At 47.2% G+C, this 22,112-nt stretch overlaps 1 protein-coding gene across 3 annotated transcripts in view; it reads right to left on the reverse strand.

Annotated features, from left to right (window-relative positions):
• LCP1 (lymphocyte cytosolic protein 1) overlaps window positions 1-22,112 on the reverse strand; it is a 66,214-nt gene that overhangs the window by 16,940 nt on the left and 27,162 nt on the right. For all 3 annotated transcript variants that reach the window (XM_037057619.1, XM_037057621.1, XM_037057620.1), the window contains 7 exons: window positions 10,939-11,030; window positions 10,140-10,303; window positions 9,844-9,973; window positions 8,401-8,533; window positions 5,930-6,011; window positions 3,647-3,812; window positions 2,168-2,310 (listed from right to left, as the gene is read on the reverse strand). In XM_037057619.1, the coding sequence (XP_036913514.1) occupies window positions 2,168-2,310; window positions 3,647-3,812; window positions 5,930-6,011; window positions 8,401-8,533; window positions 9,844-9,973; window positions 10,140-10,303; window positions 10,939-11,002 (882 nt within the window). In that variant the 5' untranslated portion in view covers window positions 11,003-11,030. The remainder of the gene's footprint in view (window positions 1-2,167; window positions 2,311-3,646; window positions 3,813-5,929; window positions 6,012-8,400; window positions 8,534-9,843; window positions 9,974-10,139; window positions 10,304-10,938; window positions 11,031-22,112) is intronic.

Below are 22,112 nucleotides of genomic sequence, written 5' to 3' on the forward strand. Positions count from 1 at the left end.
CCCTGATGTGGCCCCTGGGGAACCGAGCATCATCTCTTGCCTTCCTGCTTTCCCCCCGATCTTCGTTTTCACTGCAGCTATTCTGAGCCAGGGAAAGTTCTATGCAGGTGTTAGGCCCTGACTGGTGTCACTTCTGTTTGGCCTTGCTAAGTGTCCCCTCATTTCATCTGACCCTAAGAAACCTTTCTCACTCACACCAGCAAGGACCTTTCCCCCGCCTTTGCTGACTTGGTGTCATTTCAGGGCATTTCAGAGTCTCTTATTGCTCGGACCCATGTCACAGTGCGGACCTCAGCTGGGACGCAGCTGCTCCCTGAGAACAGGCACATCCACTAAGCAAGTGCTTGGTTGGCCAGTTCGTCCCTCACACTGACACCTCCCAAGTCCAAAGCGGTCCAAAGAGAGCACAGCCTCTCAGTGACAGGCAGTCAGGTAAATTTATGGCTTAGATCACACAGCCTAATTCTGGCTGAAAAGCTGGAAAATTTTGGCTGAAACAATGGCAGAGCTGAACTGCTGAGCACAAAGAAAGATGATGCTTTCTGGCTGCTGTTCAACCCCAGTCTGGTTTGTGGGGCCAGAATCCCAGTTCGGCTCAACCCCAGTTTGGTTGGGGAGGGTCAAATCCCATTTTGGCTAAATCTCAGTTTTGTTGGTGGGGCTGTGAATAACCCACGAAAAGTGGCATAGTAAAAAAAAATGCATTTGGCATTATTAGCTTAGGTCCTAAGGAACGGGGGACTTTACATCCTTGAAGCCTCTGTCTTAACAGGTACCATGCCCAACAGACTCCCAGTTCTAAAAACCAGGAGCTCACAGCAGGAGAAAGCTGTCCCTCAGGAATTGAAGCCTGGGGTGACTCCTGGTGAGCTGTGTGCCCTTCCCTTTGACTGTGTTTGGAGGACATGGCTTTTAAGTTTTGAGAAAGTGAAGACTGAAGTGTTTTTTGCCTGCTGCCCCCAGCATCTCACACCATGGGCCCCTTGGGACTGCCTCCCGCCATTCCTCATGGCTCCTTACACTCTGTCTGCCCTGGTCCATCTGTCATCTGCGTCAGCAGCTACTCGCCTTCACCTTGACTTGGACCTTTTCACAAAACGGAAAGCCCCAGTGCATGCCGTGCCCCGTCTGCCTCTCTGTGTTGTCGGTCTGATGGCGTCTTCTGCACGCTCTGGGGTGATTTCTCACTGCAGACGGTTTCCAGGGCCGTTATCTTTTAAACATCACTCTGGGCCATATACAAGAAAGCCTTTCAAGGAGTACCTGACTTGTCTATTTTTAGAGAGGCAGCCGAGTGTGGCAGTCAGGGCCGTGAACCATGGAGGCTGACGGCGGGACTTAAATCCTGACCCTCTCCCCAGCTATGTGAGCTTACGTTCGCTTTGCCTCTGTCTCTTTATCTGTGAAATGGGAAAATAACAATCCTTACCCCAGAGGCCTGTTGTGAGGACCAGTGAGTCAATACATGTATGAAGCAGTGAGAACTGTGCCTGGCATGCAGTACACACTATGTGTGTTGGTGTTAATGTAAGCGGAAGAATCCTTCTTTAATTTATTTCATTATTATTATTCCTTTAAATCCTCACTTGAGGATATGTTTTTAAGAAGTTATTATTGATTTTAGAAAGAGAGGAAGGGAGCCAGAAAGAGAGAGAGAGAGAGCTATCGGTTGCCTCCCGCATGGGCCCTGACTGGGGATCGAACCTGCGACTCAGGAATGTGCCCTGACTGGGAATTGAACCAAAAACATTTCGGTGTGTGGGATGCTGCTCCAATCAACGGAGCCACTGGCCAGGGGTCATTTAATGTTTTTAGAGGAACCTCGACCTGACAGTCTCGTTACAAAATCAGGAGGCTTCACAGTCCTGCACACACTCGACCAGCCGTCTTATCTCTCGCCTTCCTCACCCCTCTACTTCCAAATACCGGAACTCCGAGGAAGACCCTTCTCCCATTGCTCTGTGCAGCAGCTAGGACTGCAGGCAGACCTGTGCGTGGCCCCGCCATGGACTTGGAAACAGCCAGCCTTCCAAAAGGGCGCCAGCCACCCCCTAACTGACCGCAGGAAGCCTGGGGCGGCAGGGCCTCCGCCCTCGTCATTTCTCGACAGAGGCCCACGTTCGCTCCGCCGCTGCGGTCAGTCCTCTTCCAGCTGCCCCCCTCCTACCTTGATGTCGGTACTGAAGTTGGTGATTTTGCCGCAGCCCGCGGTTTCCAGGTGGTAGTTAGCCCATCGCAGCAGGAGCTCCTCGGGGGAGAGGGCCATCAAATCCTCCAGACCCTCCCCTTCTCGCAGAAGGGCAATCAGGGCTGAGGAAGCACAGACGCGGGAGGAGAATCAGCACAGGGAGCTCTGGGGGACCAGTGGTGGCTGTGTTGAGCTCTGCTGGGAAGCCCAGGATCACAGGGCCATCTCCCTGGGCTCTCAGTACTTACGGCTTTTCCCAGGGAGCGAACACTTTATTACTACTATCCCCTAAAGGAAGGTGTCAGGTACTGTGAGCTTATGCATTGTCCTTATTTTTCAGATGGTAAAGAAAAGCACCAATGAATCTCAAGACTACGCCTAAGAATACGGCGGCAGAGCGAAGGAGATAGACCAGACTGTTGGCTCAGAATGCCGCACTGGGTCTGAGAGGACAACCTTTTTGCTTTTAAGAGATCAATTTTGCGTTAATGACAATGTCCTATCGTCTGTTCCCATAGGTGTTTTAGATTTCAAGTGCTTACCTGCATAATTATAGCAGCTCAGAAAGTATAATCAAGTCTTTCCTCTACATTTCCCAGGTGAATAAATATTTCTTGCTCCGTTAGAAGGTTTAAATATAGCTGAGGTCATTATTTGCAAATCAATAGTTTTTCTCGTGGGTTCGGACTCCTCTGTTCTTTTTTTTCTCTGCATGTTATGCTTAATATATTGGTTTTATATTGCCCCAGGGTTCTCCGCTGCTTATTGTGACTTGGACTTCAAAAGTGTATTATAAAATTATATATATATACTTTACATTTATACATAAAATCAAGACTAGAGTTTGGCTTCAGATTTCATACCGATAGGATCTGTACCCCAAAATAAGAAAGTAAAGTTGTATTTTATGTGAACGGGTCTGTAACTTCTGTCTGAAGCACAGGGCTGTAATCGTCTCCCTGCAGACAGGATGCTCAGAGCAAGTAAGATGCACAGACACATATCTAGTTCGAGAACTTTGAAGCGCTAAATGCAATTTTCTATCATTTTGGTGAGAACTAGACCAGTTGTCTCCTACTCTGTTGCTATCTCTGTAGTATATGGCTGTGAACTGTTTCATAAAACGTAAGTTGAAAGTAGACTTACTTTGTCATAAAGTGTCTAAAGGCAAAATTAGCCCAGACAAGCTGTTGAAGTTGGAGTCCCAGACAGCTAGCCTGAGCTACAGTTCGGAAACATGCATTATTATTAGTCTGTAGTCCTAAAAATCTTTTGTTTCATTGTTTAACAAATCTGGTCAGTGTGGATAGAATCTGCCACAATGAATTCGCCATGACTCTCATTTTCAAACACTGAGCGTTCTAAGCGTCTCTATTCCCTACGTCACCTCCTACGGCCCCCGATACACGTAGTAATAAGAAGCCACGCCATTAATAACATTTGAAGCTTTGCTCGTACCTTCATTTCTGCTGAGTTCGATGTCGGCAAACAGCCCAATCTTGATGACCTGCCACAGAAGTCCCAGAACCAGGTAAGGCTTCCCCTCCTTCAAGTCCTCAGCCCCAATGTTGACCACGTGGCACCCGATGGCAGAGGCCGAGTTCAGAGCCAGGTTCAAGTTCTCCTGAAGGAGAAAAAGCATGCGGGTTTTGTTTGTGACTTTGCAAATGCCAAATGCTGATCACCGACTGGCAGCGGCGACAATGGGTTGCTTCTGGAGAGCTCACAAGGTCTAGAGGCACCGTCTTCACTAGATTTTAACATCGAGAAAAAGCGGCGGGTGGTGACTGGAAAAGTTAGTCCAGGAGCTCACACACCAGGCTTCTGCAGTGCCGAGGCCACCCAGCGAGGACCCTGAGTTGAGGGCCCAGCCCGGTCAGGGTGAGACACGTGAGTCAGGTATTTTCCTGTCTTGCCACGGGATGGAGCCTGCAAGAGCAATGTCTCCATAAGCCAGACACCAAGGACGCACCTTCGAGGGGAGAACATACCCTCATTGCCTTGTCACTGTTGTTAGTAACACAGCTGTTGACTGTCAAGGTCACTTTCAGATTGGGCATTAAGGGTAAGAAAAAGGTACAAATCAAATTCATAGAAAAGAGAGCATGGTTCTTACTAGGACAATCGGCTGAGTATCCGTAATACCCGGGGACCTCGAGTGCACACACACAAACACATCCCCATGTGTGCATACTCACAGGCACACGTGTGGACAGATTATATGTTTTCATCCCTAACAACAACGTATATAATGTAACTCACATGCAGTTGGAATAGGGTCAGTGAAATTTTCAGTCTGGAGTCTGTACACTATATTCTTGGGTCCCATGAGGGGATGTATCAGAGTCAGAGAGGCAGAGAAATTGGTTTTGTGACAAATTAACAAAGTGAAACACTGGCCACCCGTGAATTCACTGGGAGGGTAACTATGAGCAGAAGAGCGGTGTTTCTGTCCCAGGTGAGTGAAAAACACCAGTTCTTGCTGTGGCCAGGATTCTGAGTACATTCAACAGCAAGGGCCTTTGCGTACATTTCATCAGCATTGTTCTCTTTGGTTAACGAGGATCTCACTTTAAAAGCATGCAGGGTTGCTCAAATCCAAACAGGAGGTGAAATATTGGGTCACAACTTGAGAAATGAGACGTGGCTTGTGAGCAAGAGAATTACAATCATGCTTAAAGACTGGACCTTAACAGAGAAAGACAACTTGCTAACTACTCATTATTATTCCAGTTAATCAACACACTGAGGCATAAGAACAAGTCGTATTTATCTCTCTGTGGCCATAGCCAACAGCTCTGTGACGGCTATCGGGACTTCCTGTTTTTCACCCTCCCACTTCTTAGAAAGGCCCATCTTTGTAGCCAGAATGCTGTGTATCTGGCTTCAGCTCAAAGATAAATTGTTAGGGAAAGTTTAAGTTAAAACATTACCAACATGAATGAATTCATATTCATTAGTGGCCAAAACAAAGAAAGAATCCCCCAGCTGCTAGCAGCCCACCCCCTGCCCCCACCCCACCCGTTACATCCATAAAAGAATACACACAGAGCGTGTCCCTCCCTCCCCGCCTGTCAGGACTGGTCATGAGTCACCAGCCCAAAGAATAACGTCTTGAGCCTCTGAACAAGTCAGACTCCGCAGTTCTGGGGCATAAAAACTCAGTGTTTGGGTTGGCCAAAAAGGCAGTTTGGTTTTTTCTGTAAAGTAGAAGACTCATGTTTCATTTTCACCAATACCTGTATTGATTTGGCTATTTGGAGTACGTCACTTATCTCCCACTATTGGCTTCCAGTGGGGAGAGGCCAAGGTGCTGCTCAGCATCTTCCATGCATGAGACAGCCCCACAGCAAGGCATTTATTTGGCCACAACGTCAACAGGAACAACAAACTTCGCAAACCACCTCTGACACACTTGATCCGTCACAGCAGCTTCTCCACACGCCACATTTTTTTTTTTTTTTGCATTTCAGTTGTGCCTTTTACCTTTCTTGAAGTAATAAAGCACATACTCCAAAATGTGGCATATTTTCTTCCATCTTCAATGTTACAATTGCTGCACAAAAATTCACCCACTTTGATAAGTTTTTAAAAAATGCATTCTGATATGACAGCCGTCACAATGCAGTCCAACGAAATTGTTTTGAGTGAAGTTAAAGACCACCAAGCAATACTAGAGCCATTAAATGGAAAAAGCCAAACGAGCTTTTTTGGCCAGCCCAGCAACAGAGGGAGACATACCTGAATGGTGAAAGGGGTGAGTTTCTTTTTGTTGATTGTTCTTTCGTCGATTGTGTCGGGCACTGACAGGTTGATCATTTTACTGGAAGAGAAACAATAAACTTAAAGGAAGCAAGACTTCTGAACCACAGGGCCCAGCAACGCTGAATTTAAATTCCAACAATGTCATACACAAACGAGACTGGCAACATCATCGGTGCTACCCGGTGTTGAGATACAAAACCAGTTATGCGATTTCGATGAGATTCAAACTATCTGTGGGAAAGGTTAATGTTCCTAAACTCATACTGACATTAAGGCAGGAAATAAGGACCCTCACTCCATTCACTTCCCTGAAATCATCCTGGTTTCCTCGGCGTATTAGGGAATTCCTTAGCCAGAGTGAATTCTCCACGAGTACTTTCTCAGCCATGAAAATTGTCCCACTATATAAAAGGTTATCACACGCTTTTGAGCTTATGGAACGCCTACACTTCTCTCTGACACCTGGCCAGACTCCACACCTTCCACCCATCGCATAGTGAAATGTGTTACATCTTCCTGTAGTCATTATTACATCAGCACTTCAGAAATTTCACCCACTCAAGTATCTAATGCATTGGTCAGACACCCAACACAAGCAGATATTACTGATGAAGAGCTGGCTTTACCCAAGTTACCATTGGTTTAACCTTCAATGGGGCATAAAAATAAATTCCCTTAGGTCGCCTCCATCTTATTTAAAGAAAGGGAATTGGAAAAAAAATAGAAGAATCAACAACAAAAATCAAAGAATATTAAACTTGACTGTGACTTCTTTTTTAATGAGAAGAGACAGCAGTATGAACATTTTTTCCCTAATGATTTTAAGCAACTATCCTTTTTCGTGGTAGAAAAAGATATATTTCTATAACTTTATCTCATGTATACAGATGTATTTAAATAAAAGGCATTTTACTGCAATATAGGCAAAACAAACTCCTAAATCATCATTTGAAAAGAATGAAAGTGGAGTGAACTGGAAGCTCTGGGAGATGATGGGCAGAACGCCAACAGTCCGATTACAGACACACCTTGTGTGGATATTTAAAGGTACGTTAGGTACGTTCAGTCCAAAGCAGGACCTTCTCGTGGCCTCCAAAGTTTAAAGCACAAACAGAATGTGCTCTAAGAATTCAGTTGGGGGGCAGATCACTGGAGGCTGGGATGGACCAGAAAAGGACCCCTAAATGGGTTTGGATAGGAGGAGAGTATGAGGAAGGGAATGGTTTAAAGGCAAACACAAGGTGACGCCACCGCCGCAAGTTATAAGAAGGGCGTGGATGGGAAAGAGTCAGTCTGCTCCCTGCCATCCACGAAGCCATTCACGCGGTGCCCCCAGCCGGGGTCAGCGGGTCTGGGGAGGTCAAACCACAAGGACACTGACGGAAGGCCACGGGGCGGGTTGGGTGCCCCCCGAAGGGATCAGGCCTTGCTCCTGCTGTCGGCTCAGTGTTTGATTTTTTTTTTTAGGGGTTGAACCTTTTAAAAATGAACTCTAATAAATAAAATTCCCAAAGCAGAATTGCTCAGGTCAGAGCAGAGCAAAAGGGCTTAAAGTCTTGCCTACCAAGCAAGCAAAATATGACCAATGACACTCAAATACGGAACAGGCTGACAGGGTCCAGTGGGGAGAGGGGAGAGGGGAGAGAATCATAGGGGAAAAGGGGAGGGACTCACATGAATAAATATAAAGGACACATGGACAACAATAATGAAGGTGGAGGGCGGAAATGGGAGGGAGGTGGGGAGCACTGTGGGGGGGGGCAGGGCTGGGAATATAAATCAGAGAACTGTACTTGAATAAGAATTTTAAAAAAAAGTCTTGCCTACCTACCCCTCACTTCAACTCCTGAGCTCACCTGAGATCGGCCCCCCCTCAGGGAAGCCTCCTCATGGGCCCCATGGTAGGTTTTATGGTGACAGAGGTGTCGTCAAAGGCACCGTCGTGAGCACACCTCGCTGGGCTTTGCGCCTCCCACAGAAGAGAACACCTTCTCCTCTTGGTGGGTGTGCTCCGTGGTGTCTCGGTGTGCGCCCCCCGCCACTCCCCGTCAGAAGGGCCTGTGCTGAGTTTCTGGATTTCTCCAGGCACCAGGCTGCTGTGGTTCGTCCTGCCCACTCTCGTGTGCGGACGCCACACTCCGGCAAGGCTGACATCTCCCAAAAAGTCATTGCTTTCGACCTGTGTTACTAGAGCTCCCTGTTCGTGTGTGTCTCTCTCCCAGGCACCCTTCTCCTCCACCCCAAAAAGAGTCGTTTTCCACTTCTTTCTATGAGTTTCTCTCAGCATCACTTTTCTCTCCTGGACCTGCCAAGTAAAAAGTCCAGAAAAGCATTTCGGGTCCAGCTGACCACTGAAGGAAGCTGGCCTGGGATCAACACAATTAATGGTTGGTATTCTGGAACCTTCCAGGGAAAGCTCTGGCAGCCAAGAAGGACGTGTCGTTTACCAAAGGACGATGCCATCACCCACGGCGCTGAAGAGGTCGTTGGTGTTCGGGTTCATGGGGATGACGTGGCGACAGTCGGGGTCGTTCTCCAGGGCTTTGTTGATCCAGTTCACGAAGGCGTATTTCTCCTCCTCTGTAAGGCAGTGGCAGAAACGACCGGTGGGCGAGGGGGAACCAACACCAGCAGAACTGGGTGTGTGGGTCTTAGGTTCTCCAGCCCCGGAGAGACAGGTTCTCTCCCCCATTCCCTGATCATCTCACATTGACTGACCACTGAGAATCTCAGGAGACTGCGGACTGGGGCGCAGTGCCTCCGCTCCGTCCAACTCAGAAAACATACAGCAGGCAGGTTTAGAAGGCATATAAGTGTGCAAGTAATTTCTATTTAGAAGCAAGTATAGCTATGTTTTACACATGTAAATATAGATAAATCATGAAAATATTTTTCTTTATATTTATTTATAATTTAAATATAAATGTGCTCTAATTCTTACAGAATAAAACTTGGGATGCTGCTGTTAGCCCTGCTGATTTAAAGGTGGGATGATCGCAGACAATCCTTGCAATACCTCTGAGTTTCATTATTGTGAAATTGCTATGAAATGAAATAATTTGTGATATACTATTTCTTTCCTAGAAGTCAAGCTGCCAGAGGTGGACTTTAGAAATTTAATAAGACCTTGAGTTACGCCCAACACCGTGTTTCTCGGCATGTGTGCCAGGGAATTGGCTGGAGGCTCTCAGGAGAATCCTGAGTCACAAAGCTTTGAGAAACACAGCCATAGCTTATCACGGTCTTCAACTTCCACAATGTCCATTTACAAGGCAGAAAGCCGTGAAGATGTCTGTATTTCAAAATAAGAGGCTGAACTTTGTCTTAGCAGTGACTTAGGTGGGGCGTAACCATGCACTTCTCTTGAAGAGCAACTGATGCTTTGAAGAACTCAGTGTGGGGGTTGCTGGAGTGTTGCCCCGTTTGGGCCATGACAGGTTGCCCAGTAAGGCTGCTGGATGGTTGCTTTCAGGATCTTCAGACTAAATGCAAAACTTTCTTACAAATCAATAAAAATAAGTTTTCAGACCCCTCAGCAGGTGTCAAGAATAATTTATGAAGCTGGAAGTTAGAAGAAGCCTTTGCAGCTTATTTTGTCCAAAAGATTTTACAGAGGAATTTCGCAGCCATCTATGTACTTTTTAAACACTGGTAGGATCAGCTGGCATGGGGCCCCACCCAGAGCTGGGAGCGCTGGCTCACTTATGCGTGGGAAGCCGGGGAGTAGCCAATAAACTTCACAGCCTCCCCTGCGCCCCCTGCCCCCACAGTGTGAATACCGAGTTCAGAATGTGCAGTCCCAGAAGATGGGTCCTTTCTGCACGGGGCCTCTCCCGCGGCCCCCAGCCCTCTCCCTGCCACCTCGGTCCACGCCCATCGGGACAGCTTACCCGAGTAGGAGTGCTGGGTACCAGCACTGGACTGCTCTGAGGTGCCGCCGATGGCACAGATGCCTTCCTTCTTATTGATCGCTTTTCTAAAGGTCTTGGCCACATCCGTGCTTTTCAGGCCGTGAAAAACCTGCAGAGACACCATGGACCTTCAGAGACCCGCTCTGTGGTCAAGAAAACCACGGAGAAGAGTACATCACGTTGGTGCAGGGAGAGTGGCAGTGAGTTTCGGGGCATCTTTTGAACTGAAGTTCTAAGGTTCGAACGCTATTCCTCCTAGACTACACCACCCTCACCTTCATAAACTCATCAAAGCTGATCTTTCCATCACGGTCCAGATCGCCCGCAGCCATCAGGTTTTCTACGATCTCTCTCACTCGGTACCCAGGCAGCGGCAAGCACGCGGCCTTGAACAAGTCGTTCAGCTCATTGCAGCTGATGTACCCATTGCCGTCGGTATCTGTGGGGCAGAACACAAGGTGTAGTAGGTTCGGAGCAATTCAACTAAGAGCAGGAAGAGAGGTGAAGGAAGGCTGGGGGGGGCAGGGGAGGTGAGCAGGCAGCAGGAGCGATCATCCAGGGGTCACGGCCGGACCCCCCACCAGAGTCAGTCTCACCAGAGGGCAGTCACTATTGGATATGGTCCTTAACATCCCTCTCAACACCCCAGAGGCCTAACTTCAAAAGAGAGGTCTGGCAACAGAATCTCTCTGAAGGGACCGTCATAGAATCAGATGGGGAAATAAACCACAGGCTGAGGGATGAAGGGTACGAAAAAGTACGGAATACAAAGAAAACACAGAAAAAAACCTAAAAAAACCAAAGACAGTGGATGCAGTAAAAAGATGGGACGTAGGGGCCATTTCTGGGAAGAGCTACAGGTGAGAAAGGGCCCCTGCTCCGTGTTTCGATAAGAAAGAAGGGCTTGTCTTCCGAAAGGTACATTTCTGGGCTAAGTTTCCCAGCTCCGGTGCCTGGTCCACTGGATGCCCGTCACTTCTGCTCTTTTGCCCATTTTAGCATCTCCTGGACTCTGTCCTGAAGATGCTCGATAGAAAAGAGAATTGTACCCCCTGAGGTACCAGGTCTACTCACCAATTTTGGCAAAAGCCTCCCTGAGCTCCATCATTTCCTCGTCGGACACTGATCCTCGGGCCATTTTTTATTGCTTTAAGGCAACAACAGATCTGCAGGGGGGGAAGAAGAACATAAGGAACGACTGTTATGGACAGTAATTCTTAAAGTGCCAGTTTCCATTTATTAAGTGAAGAAGCATTCCTCTGCATCTCTCATGCCGTGCAACTATCTCTCAACAACGTAAGCAATAGATTTTTTTTATCCCTTCCACATGGTGGTCTCCAAAGCCAACCCTCACCAATCTCTCCTCTCCCTGCTACCTACCACCACTGCTTCATTGGGGGTGGAGCTCACTGCCCCCCCTGACCCCCACACCCTGATCCTTTGATCCAGGCTGGTCCTGGGACCACTGTGACCCTTTAGAAGGCTGGAGAATCGTCTCGTATAGTATGCTCATTCTTGGCACATCCTCCTCTCTGCCGCACAGTGAGAGCAACCTGGAGAGCCAGGGAAGGAGCCCTGGGTGCTCTGGGCAGGTACCAGTGCCTGCTGCACCCCCAGCAGGTGGGCAGTTGCACCCACCCGCCACCCAGGCTGGCCTCTCCGGATGTTTCTGCCCATCGGGCCCCAGGTGTCCACACCCCTGGTCAGCTGTGCTCCTTACACCGAGAGCAAGAGAGATGCTAAAACGATTGTTTTCAGTCGCTAAACTTTGGAGCAGCTGGTTACATAGCAAGATACACCAACAACACTTAACTTCTCCCCAGACATCTTTTAGACATATTGTCACGTTCCCATTTAGAAGTAGTATGTTCGGCCAACCCAACAAATAGATTTTAAAACTCACACGGAAGTGATCAAAGTTCTATGAGTAGATAAGGAAAGAGGAAGGAAATTTGACCCCCTAGCAATTCATAGATGGGGATCTAAGGGACTTTTAGGTGCTTTCTTCTCAGAAAGGCTGGTTTGGCTGGAGCCACTTCCCTTTTCCGGGGATAACTGCTCCTTCTGGGGAGAGAGAATGCACCAGAAAATGGGTTACGAGAGGGAAGAAAATGCCCCTTGCTGGTCCACACAGCACCTTTCCAGTAGGACTCCCACCGAGGCTTACCAGGTTGCCTGGTGCCGGGGAAGGGGGTGTTTCTATAATTTCATTTTGGGATGTTGTTTGAAACTGAGTTCCTTTTCTATAGTTTCACGTTATCCTACAGCGCAATGCTGCACTGACCCCAGTAGCGACCGACGCACACACAGAAAAGGAGACCGTTTCACGGCTCAAACCCACAAGCCGAAAACGCGTTGCGCTTACCTTTGCAAATCCCCATCCACCTTGCTACCCTGTGACTTACATATACGGGCGCTTCCCAACTTTTGTTTCCCCATGCGACCCTTGGTCAGCAGAAACTTTACATGTAAATAAAAGTGAACAGAGTAAACAAACAAACAAACAAACGAACAATTCTGGGAGCCTTTGGTTGAAAACACCTGAAAGTCCCTCCACTGCCCCAGGTCTTTGTCACCTCGTGCACCGGTGGGAGCTCCACGGAGAACAATTTAAAATTGTGGAATTATGTACATTGGTTATTTTTTAAATTCCTTTAAAAATATATTATGATCCCACTTCTGGGAATATATCCCAAGAATCCCGAAACACTAATCGGAAAGAACGTGTCTATTCCTACATCCATAGCAGCTCTATTCACACCAGCCAAGCTCTGGAAGCAGCCCAGGGGCCCATCAGTAGGTGAGTGGATTAAAAAGCTGTGGTTCATTTACACAACGGGATACTATTCAGCTGTAAAAAAAAGAAAAAAGGAAAAGGAAATCTTATCCTTTGTGACAGCATGGGTGGACCTGGAGATTCTATGCTAAGTGAAATAATCCAGTTAAAGAAAGACAAACACCATATGATCTCAGTTATGTGTGGAATCTAATGAACGAAATAAACTAACAAAACAGAAACAGGCCTGGATATGTGGAGCAGCGGTCAAACGGGAGGGGGAAGGGGGGGACCAGATGAAAGAAGGTGAAAGAATTAGCCAAAAAACTTACATACATAACACATAGACACGGCCAACAGCATGGTGATGGCCGAGAGAAAAGGGGTGGGGGCGGGGGGAGAAGGGCAAAGCGGGGCAAATGGGGATGGAGAGGAACTTGGGGGGGTAGGAACAGGATGTAGTATGCATGTGATGTTTTATTGAGTTGTACCCTTGAGACCGCTATGGTTTTGTGAACCAATGTCACCCTGATAAATTCAATAGAAATATATATAGTATTATCAGTGAAAGTTTACTCTATCACTATTTACTGTGCACAAGAGCAGAAAATAGAGAGGCCTTAGCTGCATAAGCACAGGTGGTCTCGCTCCCACATCACAGTGACCCTCAGCAGCAGGTCCCTGTGGTCTGACCTCCTGACTTCTCTTCACCTCCCTGCCTTCCTTTGGTCTGCCTGCCTGCCTGTCTCCCTCCCTCCTTTATTTCTTTTCTTCCTTCTTTTCACCATCTTATTCCAAAAACAGTCTGAGCTAGATGACACAGCTATACCCAAACTCCAGGACGGAACCAGTAAGGTCGTGTGGTCAGTGAAAAGGGGGGCCACGGTGTCGGCAGGGGAGAGCGTGAATGCTTTAAGTACAGGGGCGAGACTGCACGTTTTTCTGGAAGTGGGCTATGATCTGGCTCCGTGTTTTCCAGAAACCAATGCGAAAAGGAAAACAGCATCAGGTAAACAATGCGGTCTATCTGCACGGGACAAACAAACCAGCTTCCTCGGCCCGTGGAAATGAGGTTGACAGCAATACCTCTCCCCAGGCCTCAAGAAGACGACTCTCGTGGGGCACAGTAAACACAGATTTGTGTTGTTTTATAATGCCCCTCGATGGAGGCTGATGGCCCAAGCATATCCATTCTTGTTTTGTAGAGCAGAAAGTGGACGTCCGCTCAGGGAAATTAGATACAGGACCTTGGATCACACAGGCAGGCGGCAGAGCAGCCCGGGTTCCAGTTCTCAGTCTCGCCTCCTCTCCCTTTCAGGTTCAATGCCTTCGCTTTCTGCGAGACACGCCTTTCATCCATACATTCATTCACTCAGAAATTTTTCATTAGGTCTCTTTAATGTGTATAGCCCAGGGGAGATTAAAAATAAAAAACCACAGCACAGATATGTATCTAGGCGTTCTAGCTTAGGAAGATTTTGTTTCATGTGTTAAGAAAGCAAGGCTTCCGTTTCAAGAAATGAATTTATAACTTTGCACACCTCACTACATTCTGTGAATAACTGGGCTTGGTTCTCCTGTACACTCTCCACCCAGACTCCACAGGTGCATTAAGAGAAGGGAGCCCTCCATCGTGTTTTAACAAGGCTTTTGGGAAAATCTGGTCTAAAGCCCTAAAGCCAGCTGGCCCTTCTTGGTTTTAGGTGCCTTAACACCCCCTGGTTCACGAATGCTCATGGGATTATGAAATAGAGTCATTCATTGAACAAATATTGAATGAATGCCTACTACAGGCACTGTCCTTCACTTCAGGGGAGCGGTGTCTGCAAGGACCCAGTTCCCCGGAAAGCAGGAAACAGTGTGAAAGGTCAAGAGAATGAACGGAATCTCTTCATCTAGATCCAGCCCTACCCCGGGACCTAAGAGTTTTAAATTTTTGAGCACTGTAAGAAACTGGTGAGAAACACAAGTAAAAGCAGGAAATGAGAATACATTTTAAGGGTCAAGAGTAGAACCAAGGAAGAAAAGAAAGAAATATTTTGGGGTGAAAAAAAGATGATGCTGTAGTGAAAAAGTAGAGAAAACATTTTAGCATACAAATCACACAGGTCATTCGAACAGAATGCCTAGAAAGAGAAACAAAGCATTATTTTAAAACCATATGATTTTTAAGCCACAGCAGGTAGGTCAAGATGAAAAACTCTGAGCACCCGAATAACCACATTTTTCTAAGAGATTTATAAATGTCAGCTCCGAGAAGCCATAAGGGAGACAGACTTTGAATTTTAAAAATCCAAAACACACCAGTGATTTAATAACTAAAAGGAAATGAGAGTAGATTGAATTAGCTTAAAAGGCGAATTGGGGAGTGAATTGTTGACACCCTGAGTTACTGTGACGCCGTTTGCTGCCTGTTGGGCCCAACGCAAGGGCTGGGCTGGCCCCAAAGTCCTCTAGGTTCCCCTCTGCACAGTGGCTCCAGCAGCGCTCGGTTGTCTTGAACTTCACTTGAAACAATTTTGTTAGATTTCACTGTGACAGCTGTCTTATCAGTGTGCATTTAAAAAATTTATCTTCAGTACTCTGGTTTCACTTCAGAGCCTATAAATCTTTTGCTTTTTACTAAAAAAAAACTTATCAAAATGGGTGAATTTTTTGTAGCCATTTTAATATTGAAGATGGAAGAAAATAAGCAACATTTTTGGAGTATTAGCTTTGTTACTTTGAGAAAAGTAAAAATGCAACTGAAACGCAAAAACGGGTTTGTACAGGGTGTGGGGAAGGTGCTGTGACTGATCAAATGTGTCAAAGTGGTTTGTGAGGTTTCTTGGTACTATTGACATTTTGGCCAAAATATCCTCGCTGTGGGGGCTGTCTCGTGCATCGGAAGAAGTTCAGCAGCACCCCTGGCCTCTCCCCACTAGAAGCCAATAGCAGGAGATAGCCGACATACTCAAAATATCCAAATCAATATTTATTGGTGAAAATGAAAAGTGTGCCCTTTATTTTACAGAGAAAATGGACTTCTTGGCCAACCTACTGGATAAATTGCCATTATCATCAGAACAAGCAGAAAGTCCTGGAAACACAACCCAACTTTCAGAGACAGAAGGACTCTAAGGAGTAATGTGTTACAACCAATGAGATAACAGGCTTTGTCTATGTCCAAGTTCACAAAGCAATGCCAGGCTACCATTGGTCCAGACAGCTGCTGGGGAACAGAGCAGCGAAAGGATGGAGGGACTATTGGAAGGATTGTTACAGAGCAGAACTGAGAAGACACCCTTTAGCTCCTTGACCTGGATGCACAAATAGAGCCATTTTCCCAAAGCAGAGAAACAGGAAGACAAAGTCATTAACACGCAGCTCAGACCCTTTCAAAGAAGGACATTGCTGGCTTAGAATGAAACACTAGGTCCTTTACATCGTCTATGAATGTGTCAGCTTAGAAAAAATTACCCGCGTTTGAATGCACCCATATTTGAAGGTGTGAGTTCCAAGAATGTTGGTAAAATTCACAGAGACCATGGGTGAGCATTTGAGTTTGCAAATTCCTGGCACCATGTTGGCAGCAGACTTTAGAGATGTCGCTACAACCGTGCACTTGGTGAGGCATCTGGGGCCTGAGAAAAGTGAAAGGCATGGCCTGTCCCTTCCAGGGCGTGAAGGAGCCATGGCCTCAGCCCCGCTCTCTCGCTCGTGCGGCAGTGTGGCCTTCATTAGTGACTGCACCATCTCACCGTGTCCTATCAGGGGCTGTTGTAGGGTCTCTTGTCAAGCAGTGGTGAACTCTGGAGCCCTGTTTTCTGAACTCTGAACCACTGCCCAGATCTAGAGAAGGGAAACAGAAAATACACAAGACCCTCAACACGAAGTCTCAGAAGAAAAACCTCAAGCTGTTCTCTTAGTCACACCTGGCTATGAGTTCTCCTGTGAGCAACTGAATCGATTAAACCAGTAGTTATAGAAACCCGTGGTATCTGGCCAAAGAAAGAACTGGTTGTTCATTGTTATAAGATTATTTTTCAAGTCCTAAGAAAACCAAGTAAGCCCTCAAAGGGCAGAAGCCACGGAACTTGTCCGTTCCTTTAACTCAGTGGGTTTTGAGTCCTGACTTGAAGGAAGTTGGTATTTTCCAGATTGGGGCGGGGGGGGGGGCAGCACATTTCTGAGAATGACTTCTCGTGGTAAAAGCACCTGACTTAAATTCCTGAAGTCTGGAGGTAGAAACTATTTTTAGGCGTTTGCGATAGGATACAGTGCTGCAGAATACACAAAAGAACTGTGCTGAAATAAATGTGGAACCGACAGCTGAACTTTCTCTGAGGAGAGAAAATTAATAATGAAAAGAAGCCGGAAGAATGGAAGAGAGAGCCCGGTCTGCAGTGAAGGAAGAGTTCACGGGCTAGGAGTCTTTCTGAAAGATGATAGCGCCGGGCTGGTCAGGGCTTTGATTCGATACATTGATGCCCAATTATATAACCGCCCTGATCAAGGAAGCACCTGTAACCTGGGATCGCGTTGCCAAGGGACTCTTTTGAATGCGCCCTACTTTTCCTGAAACTTGACCCAGTGAGCAGAGCAAAACTGGAAACTCAGGACCCAAATTCCTAGTTCTACCTGGATAATGTCAGGATGTATCCAGGGGAAAAACTGTAGAACTTCCCAACCCCTCGGTGCACAGTGAGTGACCCCAAACAACCCGGAGTCTAGAACACGATTAATACGGCAACCTCCAGAGTTAGCCTCTGATGACTAAAGAATTAAAATGTAAAGTACATGGGACTTCAACACGAAATGAAAGACCCGTAAGTGTTTGAAAAACTTAGATAATACAGGAGCTTTGCTCTCAGTTATTCCTGTCCGCTCCATTTTACAGAAGAGACCACTGCAGGGGGTCTGACTATGAATAATTTACTATATATTCCTGGGGTACCATTTGTCTGTAGATACAGATACACCAAAGCTTTCCATAAAGGACGGTTCTGAAAATGTATTTTTAATATGGCTTTAAGAAACCAAGTAATTATAAACGATCTCAAATACAGCCACCTAAAAGGGCTCTCGGGGATTCTTCTGCCAAGTCAGAACTTCCTCCCGTCCCGTTCTCCCTGCACTGTCGCCGGTTCTCCAGGGGCTGTTCCAGAGGACAGAAGCCTCACCTCTGCAGCCTCAGGGGGAAAGGAGCAAGGCAGGGGCAGGCTGTTCTCAGCACAGACTCGGGGGCTCTTTTCTGTCACTGCCTCAGGCAGGGTCAGCACTCCGGGGCATCCAGCCGACCCTCTCACTCCAAACCCCACGGACCCACTGCTGATCCGGGGCCTCAGTGGCTCCGTCACGGCATGGAGGGGCTTCTGTATACAGCACTGCACACAGAACCTGGCTCTGCCACCTGCGAAGGAGTGCCCACGGCCTCTCCCCTCTCCCCCAGCTCACTGGCAGCACACCCCCAGCACACCCCCAGCACCCCTGCTGTCTGCAAAGGATGTGATGCAGATCCATTCTATTTGCAAGCAAAGGGGATCAACCCTCCAGGCTGCAGGTCACTGGAGCAGCTGCTGCCTTGGTATCTCTCTCCTCCCCTGGGCTGAGACAGTAACACTCCTGGCGTTAACGTCTTGGAACACCACAGCCCCCCTTCGCGTTCTGCTGGATTGGTCCAAAAGTCCGTTATGTTTTTTCTGTACGCTGGCTCTAGTAGTGCTTAGTTGTCTTAAGCCTCATTCAAAAACAGTTTTGTTAGAATGTTTTGTGACAGCTGTCATATCAGTGTGCATTTAAAAAAACTTACCGAAATTAGTAAATTTTTGTGCAGCCATTTTAATATTGAAGATGGAATATTTTCGGTGTATTATGCCTTATTACTTCAAAATGCAACCAAAATGCAAAAACAGATTTGTACAGTGTGTGGAAAAGGTGCTGTGACTGATCGAACGTGTCAAAGTGGTTTGTGAAGTTTCATGCTGGAGATTTCTCGCTGGACGGTGCTCCCCGATCGGGTGGACCAGTGGGAGTCGACAGCGATCCAATCGAAATGTTAATTGGGAAAAATGAACATTCGACCACATGGGAGCTAGCCGACATGTGCGAGATACCCACACCAATAGTTACTAGAAAAGTGAAAAATGTGTATTTTATTTTACGGAAAAACCATATGGACTTTTTAACCAACCTAATACCACTGGGACTTTAAGATTCAGACCTTGCCCTCTGAAAGCTCAGGGTACCCCTGGACCTTTTCAAAAAGCCGCCTGTTAATACCGGCTAGCTGGCCATCCACTGTTACGCGATTACTTCTGTATCAGACGTCACTCACTCATGCCTTCATCCTCACTGCCCCGTGAGCACTGCTCTCTCTCTGGTCATGGGGCCACACACATGGGGGTCGCAGGCCTCATGAAACCCACCGGGGCACGTCAAGTCTCCAATGGGACACCGAGATTGTAGCTCACTCACTGGAAAAGGTTACAAAGGTCAAAAACGCACCAATAAAAAGGACAGACACAAGCTCAAGGGAAGAAAGATCAGGTAACAGCAAGAAGTGAGCAGAGAAGCTTCTCAAAAAATGAAAATATCAAATATCTACATCAACCCATGCAACAAAGGCGTGCCGGTAACTTCTACACTTGTACCTCGCAAAGGATCCTGCCCCTGAAACGCTCAGCCAGGAGTGGGGGTGAGTGGGGACTCGAGGGCTGGGAGGCCTTTGGCGGCTACCTGTGTAACATCATCGGACTCCATCTTGCCTCTCTGGGCCTCAGTTTCCTTATCTATAAGCTGAGAGATGAAATCCCTCCCAATTGAAAAGTTCCAGAAGTCCACTCCGTAGTGGACAACTGTGTGCACCACCAGCTAGAGCCAGGGTATGGTCCATTTCTAATGAGCCTAGACACAGGGCCCGGGGGCTTCCAGGAGCCGTGGCCTTGGCCCTGGGGTGACTTCTCTGGGAGGTGCCTCCGCTGACATGCACCCAGCGCCTACCCCCCCATCCCCCCCCACCGGCTCCTGAGCTTACCTCTGCAGCAGGGACACCTCACGCGTTCTCCTGTCTGCACGGTGCAGGAAAGCTACCGGGGTGGCAGGTGGAGTCGCCCGTACCGCCCAAGACATGCCGACCCAGTCCCCTCCTAGTTTCTAGACAAGACTGTATGCGAACTGTCCCAGAAAGAAAGACACCTGCTATTTTCTTAAAAATATCCAAATAAGGAAACCCTACAACCTCTCCGGTGTCTCATGTCGCCACCCTGTAACCTAAGTCTCTTCTGATCCTATGAAAGCTCTCTCTCTTGGGTTGCTCTCAGAGGGAATAGTGAAGCTGCTCGATTCATAAAAATTCTGTCACACGCCGTGGTGACTGCCACCCGGCTTCTAAAAAAGTCCTCCTCACCTGGTTTTGGAGGCTTATTTTCTAAATTTCAAGAGTTTTCTCTGCTATCTTCTGGGTTTGGGCCAAGTTCCTTAAATGTTAACATAATAACAGAGTTATTGAATGCAGAAGTGAAGGACCTTAGGGATTACCTGTCTGGCCACTTTTTCCCTGTCACAGAGGAGTGAAATGACAACCAAGTTAAAGGACACACCCATTGTCACAGAGCTCTTTGGGACNAGAAAGAAAGACACTGCTATTTTCTTAAAAATATCCAAATAAGGAAACCCTACAACTTCTCCGGTGTCTCGTGTCGCCACCCTGTAACCTAAGTCTCTTCTGACCCTATGAAAGCTCTCTCTCTTGGGCTGCTCTCAGAGGGAATAGTGAAGCTGCTCGATTCATAAAAATTCTGTCACACGCCGTGGTGACTGCCACCCGGCTTCTAAAAAAGTCCTCCTCACCTGGTTTTGGAGGCTTATTTTCTAAATTTCAAGAGTTTTCTCTGCTATCTTCTGGGTTTGGGCCAAGTTCCTTAAATGTTAACATAATAACAGAGTTATTGAATGCAGAAGTGAAGGACCTTAGGGATTACCTGTCTGGCCACTTTTTCCCTGTCACAGAGGAGTGAAATGACAACCAAGTTAAAGGACACACCCATTGTCACAGAGCTCTTTGGGACTGGGACCCAGACTTCCTTATTTCTCTTCTTTCCTTTATAATGTTTTCAAATCTAAGAGAGAATGCAGTTCTTTAAGACCTACTCAGCTTATAGTAAGTATAATTCCCTCGTGCTTTCAAATAGCTTATGAAAAGAATTTCATGTATGTTTCCTGCCTATGAAGAAAAACTTAATCTCGGGAGTGAGAAGGTGCTGTTTCAGTTTGGGCCACAAACACCATACACCAATACTATACACACATGTTATTGACACCTTCCGGGTTACAATGACCAAGACAAGGTGACTGGCTCCTGCACTTATCTACATATTCATTCTTGACTTTGTATGAAGGCGGGCCTTCTGCTTTTCCTGAGCAACCAAAAAGCAAACCACATTAAAACAACCCACTCTCAGGCACAATGCTCAAAGGACAGTATGCCAAATTCACAGGTGAACACTAAGATCACACCCCCAGACTTCTAAAAAACAGTCAGCATGTTTTCAGGCTGTCTGTTCCTCTGGCTGCCAGGTGGGGGTCAGGGAGCCTGTCCATCCTCCTTGAACTCTCGTGCAGCCCTCAGGCACCGGTGCTCACATCCGTGTCTTCCAGCACGTTATGCGATCGCAAACGGTGAGTCACCACACTTTGCAGCCGCTCAGAAAATGAGTTTGTAGAAAATGAGTTTGTAGACTCATGTGCAAAATGAGTTTGCACAAAGAAACCCATCGGCTGGCTGCTGGTGATGCTGGGCAGAGGGTCTTCATCTAAGTACACACCCTGGTGTCTGCTTGGAGCTGAGTCTGCTGAGGTGGGAGCAGAGGGGTGTGGAGAGAGAGCAGTGACTGAAAGGATGCTACATCCAAGCCCAGGACGCATGAACTCGGAGGTCCAGGAAGACACAGGAAATCACTGGGAATGGGTGCATCAGGATGCAGTTTGCATATCACTATCAAGACTGTGAGACTCAACCTCTAGAACTAATAATAGAATGAAAAAAAACCATGCAGTACCTGACTGCTTAGTCAGGGGCACTGGCCTCTTTCCCCTTCGACTGTCAAATGAGAAAATGACAACAGCCAACCCAACAAGAGCTGTCCAGTGTGAATGAGTCAAAATGACACCTATGTGTTTGGTCAGATCCACAAAAAAATTTTTTTTTGATATGTCACAGAGTCCAGGAATTAGTTTATGTGCTGTGAGATGAGAGAAGCTTGCGCATCACTGCTTTAAAGGTATCATTCCCATGGGGTTACACATGGGCACAGGAGTGCCTCACTGCCCAAGGGCAGAAGGAACGGTGCATCTTAAACAGAGAGACACGTGGAGACGGGCTCTCCACTTCTCCATCGAAGAGAAAATCACCCTGCAAAGACAGGTAAGAAGCCAGAGCACACCCAGAAGACGGGGACAGTCTGGCAGCACTGGCCGCAGAGGCAGGACATGG

This window comes from Sturnira hondurensis, unplaced genomic scaffold (assembly GCF_014824575.4).
Source record: "Sturnira hondurensis isolate 20B ecotype Veracruz unplaced genomic scaffold, ASM1482457v3 Scaffold0009719, whole genome shotgun sequence".
In the NCBI taxonomy this organism is placed as follows: domain Eukaryota; kingdom Metazoa; phylum Chordata; class Mammalia; order Chiroptera; family Phyllostomidae; genus Sturnira; species Sturnira hondurensis.